The sequence below is a fragment of the Microplitis demolitor genome, chromosome 4 (assembly GCF_026212275.2).
Source record: "Microplitis demolitor isolate Queensland-Clemson2020A chromosome 4, iyMicDemo2.1a, whole genome shotgun sequence".
NCBI classification, from domain to species: Eukaryota; Metazoa; Arthropoda; class Insecta; order Hymenoptera; family Braconidae; genus Microplitis; species Microplitis demolitor.
In genome coordinates, this window is record NC_068548.1 from 22545678 (window position 1) to 22558779 (window position 13102).

At 27.6% G+C, this 13102-nt stretch overlaps 1 protein-coding gene across 3 annotated transcripts in view; it reads left to right on the plus strand.

Moving 5' to 3' along the window:
* Positions 1 to 13102, plus strand: part of LOC103577405 (regulating synaptic membrane exocytosis protein 1) — an 88840-nt gene that overhangs the window by 57552 nt on the left and 18186 nt on the right. For all 3 annotated transcript variants that reach the window (XM_053738427.1, XM_053738429.1, XM_053738428.1), the window contains exons 12-15: positions 6055 to 6179; positions 10768 to 10880; positions 12148 to 12224; positions 12441 to 12499. In XM_053738427.1, the coding sequence (XP_053594402.1) occupies positions 6055 to 6179; positions 10768 to 10880; positions 12148 to 12224; positions 12441 to 12499 (374 nt within the window). The remainder of the gene's footprint in view (positions 1 to 6054; positions 6180 to 10767; positions 10881 to 12147; positions 12225 to 12440; positions 12500 to 13102) is intronic.

Here is a 13102-nt window from a genome sequence, read left to right on the forward strand (position 1 = left end):
AATTTCAATTAACTTATTTGTATTTAACGAAATTTACTGGTTTAATTTACCCCAAAGCCAGTTTTTTTCTCGAATAATTTTAAAAAAATTTAACTGACTCATTTCGCTTTTGAAATAATTTTTTTTCGTTTACTTGTCATATTTAATTCTCAAAAAAAAATTAATCCATTAAAACAGTTTATCAATAAACGAATATATAATAACATGTACTTGACCTACTTGATAAAATTTATTCACTTGTAAAATTTAAATTTTGTTCGTAAATTAATAATTAAATTCGTCTGGTCTGCATTTGAATAATTCAACATGTTTCAATAAATAATCCTGTTCAATAACAAAAGTTCACTTGTAAAAATCCTTGTTATTCAAATTATTAATTAGAAAAAATAAAAAATTCAGTTAATAAATAAATACTTACGTTAAAATGTAATCCAAGTTAAATAAAAACCGTAATAAATATTTTAATGACGTTATTCCGCAACAGGTATTCCATTTTATAAAAAATTTATGTAGAGAAATCTCGAGTCGGAAAAGAATAAAGTCCTCTGGGTACTTTTGATATTTTTTTTTATATTTGTTAGCGATAATGATACTCGAGTTCTGAAAAAAATTTCCAACCCATGAGTTAAAATTTTTTTTTTGCTGGCGGTATCGATATTCATATTAATGATATTAATATATAGAGGCGGGTAGCAGTGGTATTATTTACAGGATAGCTAATGGCGTTATATCGATTTCGAAAGATTCATCGAACCCAAAAAGATATAATCGGATTGATTGGGAGCCCGCAAGGCGCACGGAATTAATTCCATCTTATCGCGACTAAATTAAACTTTAGGATGATACTTGTATCTATACACATTTAGTTTCAGTGAGACGTAACACTTTTGCGAGATCTGTCTTAATCGCGATCTCTTTATGTACTTATGACTCTCTTCAATGAAAATTCGCCCTTATCTCTTAAGTAATTTAACTAATTAGTTCAATACTTAATAGAACTTTGTCTTTTTAAAATTAAAGGGGGTAAACTAATCAGATTTTTCAATTTAAGTATTTTTATAACACAATTAAATTCGCATTTGAAAAAATTTTTTAATTACAAAGATTACTTGGATTTAAACTTTAGGTTAATTACTTTTTCTTTTAATTTAAATTCATAATACAGGCAAACAGACAGCTGGAAAAATTATATCTTAAGTAAAAAATTTTTTCATTCATTTTATTAATTATAAAATAATTTTTTTTTTATAAAATTAATGACCGAGTTTTGTCAATTTTTTTTTTCAGTGAAGTTATAAAATATTGATAACAAAAATTTTTTAAAAACACATTTTTTTCGCGTAATGATTTTAAAATAATTAATTTTGGGTCTAATTAAGAAGGGGCTGAAATTAGGCAAAAAAAAAATTTATTTTTTGAATTTTAATTGCAATGCAATTTTTACGTTTCTATATTTTGGAAAAAATTTCAAAAATATGTCATAGACATTTCAAAATTAAAATAATTAAAAAATTAATAGATTACGAATAGAGCGAACTTGCAAAAAAAATTGAGTGCCATTTTTTGGTTCTCAGTTAAAATTTTCAAAATTTAAAAAAAAGTTCGTTTGGTAATTAGTCGAATTATTGATTAATTTATTAAATAACTAAAAATTTTTCTTATGCCGATTTACCGGATCATAAATAGAGAACCGGAAGTTATTTAAAGCAGAAAAAATTGATATCGTAACCGTGAATAAATAAAAATGAATACCGAGCTTACATAGGATTTAATAAATTTGAAATTGTCGGAATTAATGTCATCAACTAAAATCGATTTATCTAGAAAATTATTTATGTCAGTTAAAATGTATTCCCGAGCAAGTGCAATTGACGTAAAAGATTTATTCGAGATTATTGAATTATTCAATAAGGTTAAATGTGCTCTTAACATTTGAATTTAAATTTAACATAGATTTTTAAAAAGTGTTGATCGCATTATAAGTAAAATAACTATTACACGGAGAGAAAATTATAGTAACAGTTACAATATATTATGGGAATGGTTCCTATACTGCATGGTAACTGGTTTTTTTGAAATGTTGATTATAGGAACGGCACCCATATATATTATGGTAACCATTCCTATAATTATGGATATAATTCCCATACGGTATCGGAATAGTTCCTATGGAATTATGGTAATTGTTACTATGTACCTATGGTAATGGTTACTATAATATTATGGTAATCGTTACCATAATATTATAGGAACAGTTACCATAATATTATGGGAATAGTTACTATATACGCTTAGGAACTGTTACAATGTGGTTATAGGATTGATTCCTATTTGCTTATGGGAACTATTCCTATGAGTATGGTAATCATTACCATGATTCTTTCACATACGATATGGGAACTGTTACCATAATGATAGGAATTGTTACCATATGGAAACCTTCCCAAAAAGTATGGGTCTATATCCCATAATCCCAAGTAATCATTACCATAACGGTATGGGATGATATTTCATAAACGTACTAGGAACAGTTCCTTTAATTTTTTCTCCGTGTACTGCGCATAATAAATAATATTTTAACAGATTTTATTTTTCGAAAATTTTACCAACATCTGCGTCGTAGTTTTAAATTCAACATAAGTTCATATTTTCTTCATCGTATATCCGAGTATTTAATATTGTAAAACATGCAGATAACTTTACATACTTCAGTTAAATTTCATGTGTACACTTAAAGTTTAACTATTTCGTAAACTTTTACATCTTTATACTCCATTTTAATTTTACGCATGCATAAAAAAGTTTTATACTCAACAAACAGTTCTTTTTTCTTTATCTCAAGATAAATTTAAGTTCACTTATTTATAGAAATATTTAAGTTTTTTTTACATTCTTATATTATCGTTTTTTACCTCTTATTTTTTTTTTATTAAACTTTTTTTTACTATTTCGAAAGTTTAATTAAATCTATTGAAGTACAAAAGTCATAAATAAAAAAAATTAATTACACATGTTGATTTAATTTTTTTTAATTAACTTTTTTCAAAAGCAGTAATACAATGCATTTGATTAGCAGTCTAATGCAGAGTTATGCAATTTCTCCATAAAAGTACAGACATTTATAGTCTTCATCCTTCCAATTGGCTTTACCGCACTCTACAATATACGCTTTGGACTGCGGATATTTGCAGCAATCACTTAAGTCATGGCACTGTCAAAAGACGTTAACATAATTAATTAGTGATAGTTGTAACATTTCATGTTTATTAAATTCCAACAAATACTTGATACATACCGACTCATTTTGTTCCTTACATTGTGGGCTATGGCCACAACATTCAATTGTAATGGTCATGAATAATCCAATAGTCAAAAGTAACAAAATTTTGATTGACATTTTTTTTTTTTTAATTTCTTTACAATATTTTGCTAAAAAAATTTCAAGTAACTTTTGATGCTTATATATATATATATATATATATATATATTTAAGATCATAAATTTAAAAGAAAAATTATTATATAAAATTTTGAAATATTAAAATACTACTTTTGATTTTTAATTTAAAAGTTTTTAAAATATATATAGAATTTCTTATACTTACTAATTAATGCTGTGTCTATTAAGTGCGAACTTTGACAATGAAATGTCTATTTGTTTGTACTAACATTCTAAGATTAGTCATAAAAATAAAAAAAAAATTGATAACAAATGAGTTAATGTGATAAAAAAAAGTTAATTATTTCCAAAATAATTAATTGTAAACTTAATCGGTCAATTTTTTTTTATAAAAAATATAAGTCAGTGACAACTATACAGATTTCACCTGAGGGAGCCACATACTAGCTCTTTCCCCCTCCTCTCCTTCCTTTGTATCTACTTGATGACTTTAATTATCTGCTCACTGCAGTCGTTACGTAACATTAAAATTTTAATTAATAAATCTTATCAAATTGAGTCATTAATATCTTAATGACTTTAATTAATCGTTAAAATGATATCGCGATTTTTGGCATCGGATTTTTTTATTTGTTCAAACTTTAGGTATAAAAATATATTATTTTTAATAAATTTATTTGATAATAAAAATAAATTCAGTATGACACGTTTCTGTCGACAGCTGTGGTTGTAAAATCGGCTATAATCTCACCTCAATGGCCGAACTTGCAGTCACACACGTGCACGTACACATGAAATCCCAGCTGAAAGTTGTAACGTGCGATTGTTAAAATTAGTGTACGTTATAAATTTATTCCCCGGATATTGTACGTGCTCAAGAGCATATTTCCCGGATATCAAAATTGCAAATCGATTCATCCAATTAAGAGTAAAGAAAATCAACATTTAAATTTCACATTTTTTATTTTCGTCATTATTCACTTTTTTTTTACGCTTGGAATAATTTTCAGTAAACTTCTCATTATTTTTTTTCTGATTACTCAATGATTAAATTTATCATAATTTCATTATCATCAAAAAATTATTATTGATAAATATTTACAAGTGGGAGTCATGCAGTTTTCAAAAAAAAATATAATATTCGCAAAAAATAACATGAAGCGAATTTCAACAAAAAATCGAGAAATTTTTCATTTTTTCGTACTTTCAACCGCGAAAAAATTTTTGAAATTTAAATTTTCAAATATCGTTCTATTTTGTATCATAAATGCACCGTAAAAACAAACAGAATAAGAAACGAAGCTGAAGCTAGCAGCAGTAATAAGTAGCGGCCAATTTTTAGCGTGGCCGCTACTTATTACGGCCGCCAGCTTCAGCTTCATGAATAAAAAAAAATTGAAAATGTTAATTTTTCGCTTAGTTATGGCTCAAAATATAGTAGCCGTCACTTGTAAACGGATACCTTATTATTACAAAAAAAGAAAGGGTTTATTAGGTATCATGAATTGAAACTAAAATTTTTCTAAGACTAGAAAAAATTTCTTGGCTTAAGAATTTTCTTCTTATCTCAAAAAAAACTTTTTCTTGCTCCAGAAAAATTTTAGTTTTCAATTTATAATGCAAAAATTTTCTTGACGAGTAAAAATTTTTTGCGTCAAGAAATCCTTTTTTTTTCTGTATTATTATTATTATTATTATTTTTTTTTTTTTTTTTTTTTGTAGGATATTCTTTGAAGTACTAATTTAAGTAGTATATTATTTTTAATGAAGCTGATAATAATTTGAGTACATAGAGAATAAAGTAAAAATAAAAAGAGACTGAGATAGAGAGAAAAAGATAATAAGTGAAGTAAATTGCGGTAGTTACGATCAGAGACATAATGTACGAGAATATGCTAGCGACAGGTTTGCGGTTCACCTCTGGAGTGGTTTTGTGCGCCTGTTATCTCAACTATTGTGCATCAGCTTCTAGAGCTGTCTTTACTGACATAACCACTCTCTATATTCTCTTGGCTTCTTCAATATATACACACATAGATATATAGATATATATCTCTCATAGATCTGTTTCCACTTCAAGACACATCTTTTGTTCATTTTAATATTATTCCTACGTCATTTTATCTATCAACTATTAATTCAAACATTTTTCCCTCAAAAAACATAAAATAATATTTCACTGGCAATTAAAAAATGGGTAATTCTTTTTTTTTTTTTTTTACGAGCGAATAAATAAAACGACTAAATAAATAACGTTAAAAATATTTTTTTATTCAAAAATAAAAAATATTTCAATATGTAATAAAAATGATTTATTACACTCGGAAAAATCCACGGCAACGTGAATAATGTCCAGCTATTATTTACAAACATTTCTAATAAAAAAAAAAAATATATATATATATATATATAAAATATCTGAAAAGTTTTCATGGAATTAAAAAGTACTCTTGACATTTTATCTCCTACAGGATTAACAGGAGCATGAAAAACATGAAAGTGGTTTTAATACCAAAGTGAAGCAAAAAAATAATTCTATAGTAATAAAATCCGTGTTGTAAAAATGTATGATTATTGAAACAAAAAAAAAAAATGTAATTTAAAGTCGAGATGAAGATATTTAATATTTTTATTATTTTTTAATTAATGTTTCAGCCCGAGGATTCGGTATGCGCGTGGTCGGAGGTAAAAATGGTACTGACGGGCGTCTGTATGCGTCAATAGTATGGACGGTACCTGGGGGACCGGCAGACAAGGCAGGCCTTCAGAAAGGTGATAAGGTATGACAATATTCTGTCTATTCTACTTGCACAATTATACGTTCCTATTTATCGTACTTATATATATGTATATGTATATGTATCAACGAATACATACTCGTGTATATTTAATGTATCGACTCAAACTTTTACCTAGTGTTTAATTAATATATCGACAGCAAGATAACTGACATTTTCTCATTTAATTTATCATGATATTTATTGATTAATATTATTATTAACATATAAATTAACAATAAACCTGGATTACTTTGAAAAATTATTTTTACTCACCTGTGTAAGAAAAATTGTCGTCTATTTTAATCTTCAAAACGTGATACAACCAACTTCTTTTGAACGTTTTCTCAATTTTTGAAAATTCAAAAAAAAAATCGATAAATATCCCGAAAACGAAAAACGTTCAGACAAAGTTCAAAATTTGTTTTTTCTGAACGTATTTTGCATTGGAAAATGTTAATTTGCAGGATTAAGTCATACGTTTTTCTGTGAATTTTCAAAAATTTTTAAATCGTTTTAAAAAAGTTCATTGTCACATTTTAAACTTTAAAATAGTCAGCATTTTTTTAACTAACAGTGAATATGTTGGTAGTATCAGAATTTTTTTTTAAAGTTTTATTAACATGAAAAAATTTAAAAACTGCTATCCGTGGTGTTTTAATCACCAGGGTTAAATTTAACACCGAGATCGTGAGTTTACTCCATTTTTTAATGTAATAAAAAAAAAGTTTGTGCGCTTTCAATGCAATTTATTTTTTTAAAATCAAAAGTTTTTTAATTAGAGCCCACGCACATTCATTTCGCATCATTACCTTTCCTTTAAATCTCTCATTAAAAAGGCGCCAGTTTTTAAATTTTTTAAATTTACCAAAAGATATTTTAAATTATTTAAGAAAATTCCTGCACTCCACGGAAAAAAATTTGAGAGTGGCTTCAGATTTTATTTAAATTCGCATCCGGAGTTAATGATAAAATAAATTCTGCTTAGCCGCATTAGATATTAAAATAAAATTTAAAAAAAATGTATACCACATTGAGTAAAAAATTTCTCAGACAGAAATGCGGAAAGTAAAAAATTTCAAAATAAAACAAAACAAAGTAAATGACATTTTCTTGTTCTTACATTTGCATATTCATGCTTACATTTTTATATCTTATGCAGATGTCCAATGAAATTGTCATTACTGTGTATACACCGCGTTTTATATATGTCATACATGCATCTATATTTATATAGCAAATAAATATATGTAAGCGCGTCCTACAGAGTATACTTAGTATACTCTACCCAAGAGGATATCCTAGCTATCGTATCAGTGTAACATCTTACTCCGATATTACGAGCAAGCAAATGTCTGCACCAATAACGCAAATGCGAACAAACAAGCCGACGTACTTTTAGTACTGAACTAAATTTTTTATCCCGAGTTTACGGCAAAAGTAAATGATTGGTTTTGAAATTAAAAAAAAAAGAAAAGTAATTAGGGAAAATGTCGAGCGAGGGATTACCCATGTAAATATTATTTCTGATAATAATGAAAGTAACTGGAGTTAAATACGTTTTTTTATCGAATGCCGTTGGTTAGGAACCACTGTGTGCTGTATTACTTTCTCTAATTGCCAGGAACATTGCCCGCGGCTGTTGTTAATAGAGAAAGGTTCGCCTCTACCGTAATTAATTGCACGAAACTCCCAGAACGTCGTGTTATCGAACGCCCTCGGGCCTTTTACCTTCTACTCGTTCTCGCCCTCGAGTTATGTCGATGTTTGTTACGTCATGCAATATTATATTAAGTTCCTCCGTTTATTTTATCTCACTCTCTTTCTCTCTCTCTCTCTCTCTTTTACTATTTCTCTTTATCTTACTCCTACTTTGTGGAAATAACGACCGCAGCCGCACCAATAATCAACTTCATGACAGTCTATTTTGTTAGACATCTTCATTTTTTTTTTTTTTTTTTTTTTTTTTATAGAAAATTATTCATTAATTAGTTTTGTCTTCGCATAAGATAATTATTCAATTACCTGAAATGAAAAAATTTTTAAAAAAATTAAAATTATTTTAAAAAATCATAAAATAAAATTTTTTTTCAAAGTAATTTAATTAATAAAATTTTAAATTTATTTTATGAAAACTTAATAAAAGTTTTTGAGTTAAAAAATATTATTTTTATATAAAACTTTAAAAATCCCAAGAAATGATAAAAAAAATTGGTTGCTATGAAACGACAATTTTAAATAATCTCTTGAGGAAAAATGAAAAATAAAGTTCTTGGAAAAGCGAAACTGAGATAAAATGTATAAAAAAATATTTGCCGAGTACGCAGGTTTTTTTTTTTTCAAATATCGGAAAATTTATAAAAAAAAAAAGTCCACTTTACAACTCAATGAGTTTAGTAAAACATATCGGATTTATAGTCTTAAAGAAAATCCTCCTTAGAGGTTCCGGAAATATTTTATAGTATAACCGCGTTCTGCGTCGAGTCGAGTCTCGAGTCTCGATACCACTATTTATTATGCACTTTATACATATGTAGTACAGACGTACATCAGATGGCTGGATGTAGGTCGACTTGCAATGTCTGAACTGTTTACATGGTTATATATATCGTCACCTTACACCTGTATCTGTGTGGAGGGACATGATATAGCGCTAAAAGTAAACTTAATTTATTAAATGCTTATCATGTTTCATTTTATTTATTTTTCCATCTAACACTTTTTTTATCAGCCGACATTAAAACCCGGACAATTAATTCTGCTTTTTACTAGGATACTTTTTTTTTATTTTTTACTGCACCCAGAACATTTGTTTGCAAGTTTGGAGTTTTTCTCTTCCTACCTACGGAAATACGATGAACGATAACCTTATAAATATTCCGTCTCATTAATTCCTTTTACAAATGCGTTAAATCATTCTTAAACAGCTGAAATAATTAACGTGGCGAGTTTCCAACTTTATTCTAATACCTATAGCCTAAAATCAGTCGTTTTTTTCGAAATAGAAGCTCCAAAAGGAAAAATAGCATATAGTAGACATGTAGCTGCACGCGGCAGGTTCCCAATTTGTAATACATCTCTATCCAATTTTTGAAATTATATTCTTTTAAAAATACCTATAATCCGAAATCAGTCATTTTTTTCGAAATAGAAGCTCCAAAAAGCCAAATAGCATAGAGTATACATGTAGCTGCACGCGGCAGGTCTCCAACTTGACCGAATGCATCTACTTTATTCGATTCCTGGAATTCCATTTTTAAAAAAATACTTATAGTCTGAAATCAGTCATTTTTTTCAAAATGGAAGCTCGAAAAAACAAAATAGCACAGAGTAGGCATGTAGCTGCTCGCGGCGGGTCTTCAATTTGATCGTAATGCAGCTACTCTATCCTATTTTTACACTTCAATACTTTTCGAAAATATCCATAGCCCGAAATCGGTCATTTTTCTTCTATTTTTTTTTCAAAATCAAGGCTCCAAAGGTCAAAATAGCATAGTCGGCATGTAGCTGCACGCGGCAGGTCCTCAACTTGGCCCTAATGCATCTACTTTATCTAATTTAAAAAAAAAAAAATACCTGTAGCCCGAAATCGGTAATTTTTCTATTTTATTCAAAACGAAGACTCCAAGAGACGAAATAAAAATTAAAAAAATTTATTTTTGATCTCCCAAGATTATTACTTTGTTTCCATTTTCCAAATGTCATTTTGTTTTATTTACTATTTACAAGTATCAACTGTATTTTTTAAATTTCATAAAAATAAATAGGTTGTAAAAAAAATTCGAAATAACCAAGTATGTTTGCTGTGCACTTATCAAGTGTACTATCGTACATGAACACAACAATATAAGTATATCCACAAGTAGATGTATAAAGAAATATATAAAAAATAATGAATATATCCTACGATAGCATAATTTGTCAAGAATAACTTTTTTTAAGGACACATTGAATAGAATTATTGTCATAATAAATCCGATTATATTTAATGTTATTATATGACATGACATATTACATTTTTATTTCATAAAATACATATTATATTTATATTTATATATGCATGTGTGTCATAGGAGTATTTGAAATTGAAAAAAAAAAAAAAAATAATAATATAAAATAATTCGTGAATTATTTGAAGCTCTTATAAGTGTCTCAGAGACAAATGTATCTCGTCAAAGTATATTCTTAAACCTTTGAGATATAACTGCGTCAAAGCAAACGCGTAGAAGACTATTTGTAAGGATTTACTGAAAATAAGAGATCGAAGTTATCGTGAACGTTTATTTTCGCGGATTTATAAAATCCTAAGGATTATTTTTGATGATTAAAGTGATTTTTAAAAACATCATAACAATAAAAAAAAATTGAATGACTTTTTTTTATCTCTGATTAATTGTTTTTTTTTTTTATTTTTTATACTTTATTTAGTAGAATAGTTTTTAAAAAGTAGTATCGGAAAAATGTCAGACGTTACTCTAGATTGATGAAAATTGACTTGTCATCATCGTCAGTGAAATTGCTGACATTTAACAAGAATATGTATACATATATATATATATATATATAATTATATTTAACGGTGCAATTCCAGGTACTAGAGTGGTCAGGAGTATCTCTCATCGATCGTAACTTTGAGGATGTGGCACAAATAATTGAACGCTGTAGTGATGTTGCTGAACTTGTTGTTGAACATGTAGGAGATATGTAAGTATCAATAACGTTATATTTATATATGTAACTTTCTTAACAAGCTTAATTATACTTTACGACCGCTATTTCGTTATCGAGAAATTAATTTACAAAGCAGATATTAATCATGTAAAATGGAACAAAAATTTCTATTTTATTTCATTCAAATTTATTTTATAATTTTATTCATCGTAGAAATCAATTAAATTTTTTCTGAGTGATTGATTTTGAGCTAGAAAATAAAAAATAATTATTGACATGATTTATCGTAATAAATTGTGAAATTAATTGCAAAGCGATGTGAACTTGTTTTCAAATTTTGAAATACGTATGCGCATAATTCGACAAAGTATGAAGGATCAAAGTTTGTAAGTGAGAGATCCGGGTATAAATGATTGGCGAAAATTATTTGAATTAGGTAGAAGTTAAAACGGATAGTGCCAAGGGTCAAAGGGATAAAATGGATTTCTCTAGTCAGTAGAGCCTAGAGAAAAGGTCAGGTAGTTAGGACCAAGATATATATGGCCAATAAAATATAGAAGGTGTTCAGTAGATCAGGAAAATACACTCGAAAAAACCAACCACAGAACATAATAACTCCAGTAAATAAATTTCATGACTTCTGATGTATTGTTTTTGGTAAAAATTCCGGCAAAATTTTTCTATTGTGTAGATTAATTGTTCATAAATTTTAATATATATTCGTTTTAAAAAAATCCAGCCCAAGAATCTTTAAAAATCATTAAAGATCATGCATACCGATTTTTTTCAGAAATGGCGCGAAAATTTAAAAATTCAAAAACTGAAATTAATTTTTTTTTCTTCGCTACAAAAATATAAGTTGTGAAAAAAAAAAAAAAAAAGAAATTATTGACAGTTAAATTTGAAAATATTCAATTTTCAACATAACATTTCAAAATTTTTTGGCTGCTAACGAAATTTTTCCAGTGACAAGTGGAAATAAAAAAATTATTTTCAAAACTTCATTTTCGCGCCATTGCATATTTAGTTGGAGGTAGGGTTAAAAAATTTTTAAATGCCCCCTAAGTAGGGGATGGGGGCGGCAAAATGGGCCCTTCAATTTTGGGCCCCCCTTCCCCTACACAATTAAAAATTTTTGAGACACAGCCTGATCGAAATTTTGAAAAATGAATTCGACATCGCAATCAAAATATGAAAATATTTTTTTTTTACCTGTAAAAATAAATCTGACTGTCAAAGTACAGATATTTATATATATATACTAGACAATATAAACTGAAAATTAAATTAAATTGTTTAGGGGCATTGATTCGCTGGACGAACCGGGTATGCCGCCGCCATCATCTAAAACATCAGGAAACTTAGGTCTTCAGTTAGGTAAGTTCAAAATCAATAGTCCTTCAAATTAGTCCTCTAAACTATTGCTACATCTAAACTATAACAATGTAATTAATATACGAAAACGTACAAGTGGCCGAACACAAACCACTGCACAACATGATATAAATATATAAGTATACACTGACATAAAAACAGCAATGCAACAACCCACAGACAATTAATATAAATAAAGTTAAATGGTTGGTTTTCCAGACTCGGAAACGGATAAATCGCCTTCGTCACCGACCCGCAGGAAACTGCCAAAGACGCCGGTATAACGAGTTGATAAATTGAGTCTACAAAATGTGACCTTTGTCTATTTATTTTTCGTTTTATAAACACTTCTGTCTCCTCATTTGTCTCTTCATCTTTCAACAACTCTCAACACACTTTATTATACTCAACTTATTTATTTATTTTATCATTTGCTGTTTTTTTTTTTTTTTTTTTTTTTATTATCTTCCGCCATTTACTTTATTTACTTATTTAATTTATTTAATACTCAAGTCGAACTTAAAAATATATCAAGTTATTGACTAGATAAAGTTAATCAACAGTTAGACGGGCTGATAGAGCCTCAGTAAATTTATTATTATTATTATTATTATTATTATTGTTATTATTATTATTTTGTATATAGTTTTATTAGTGTATTTAATTATTACATTATTATTACTAGAACTATTACTATCAATGTATACGATGTACCAAAATATGACAGGGATACAAAGTTTTATTACAAGTGGACTTTAATCTCTATTTAAAAAATTTTGTGCCAATTATATAACTGTCACTTTAGAATGGAAGTGACATTTTTTTTTTTTTTTGGTAAACTTGCGTTTTCTTTACTCGCACAGACGTGACGAGTCACGTTA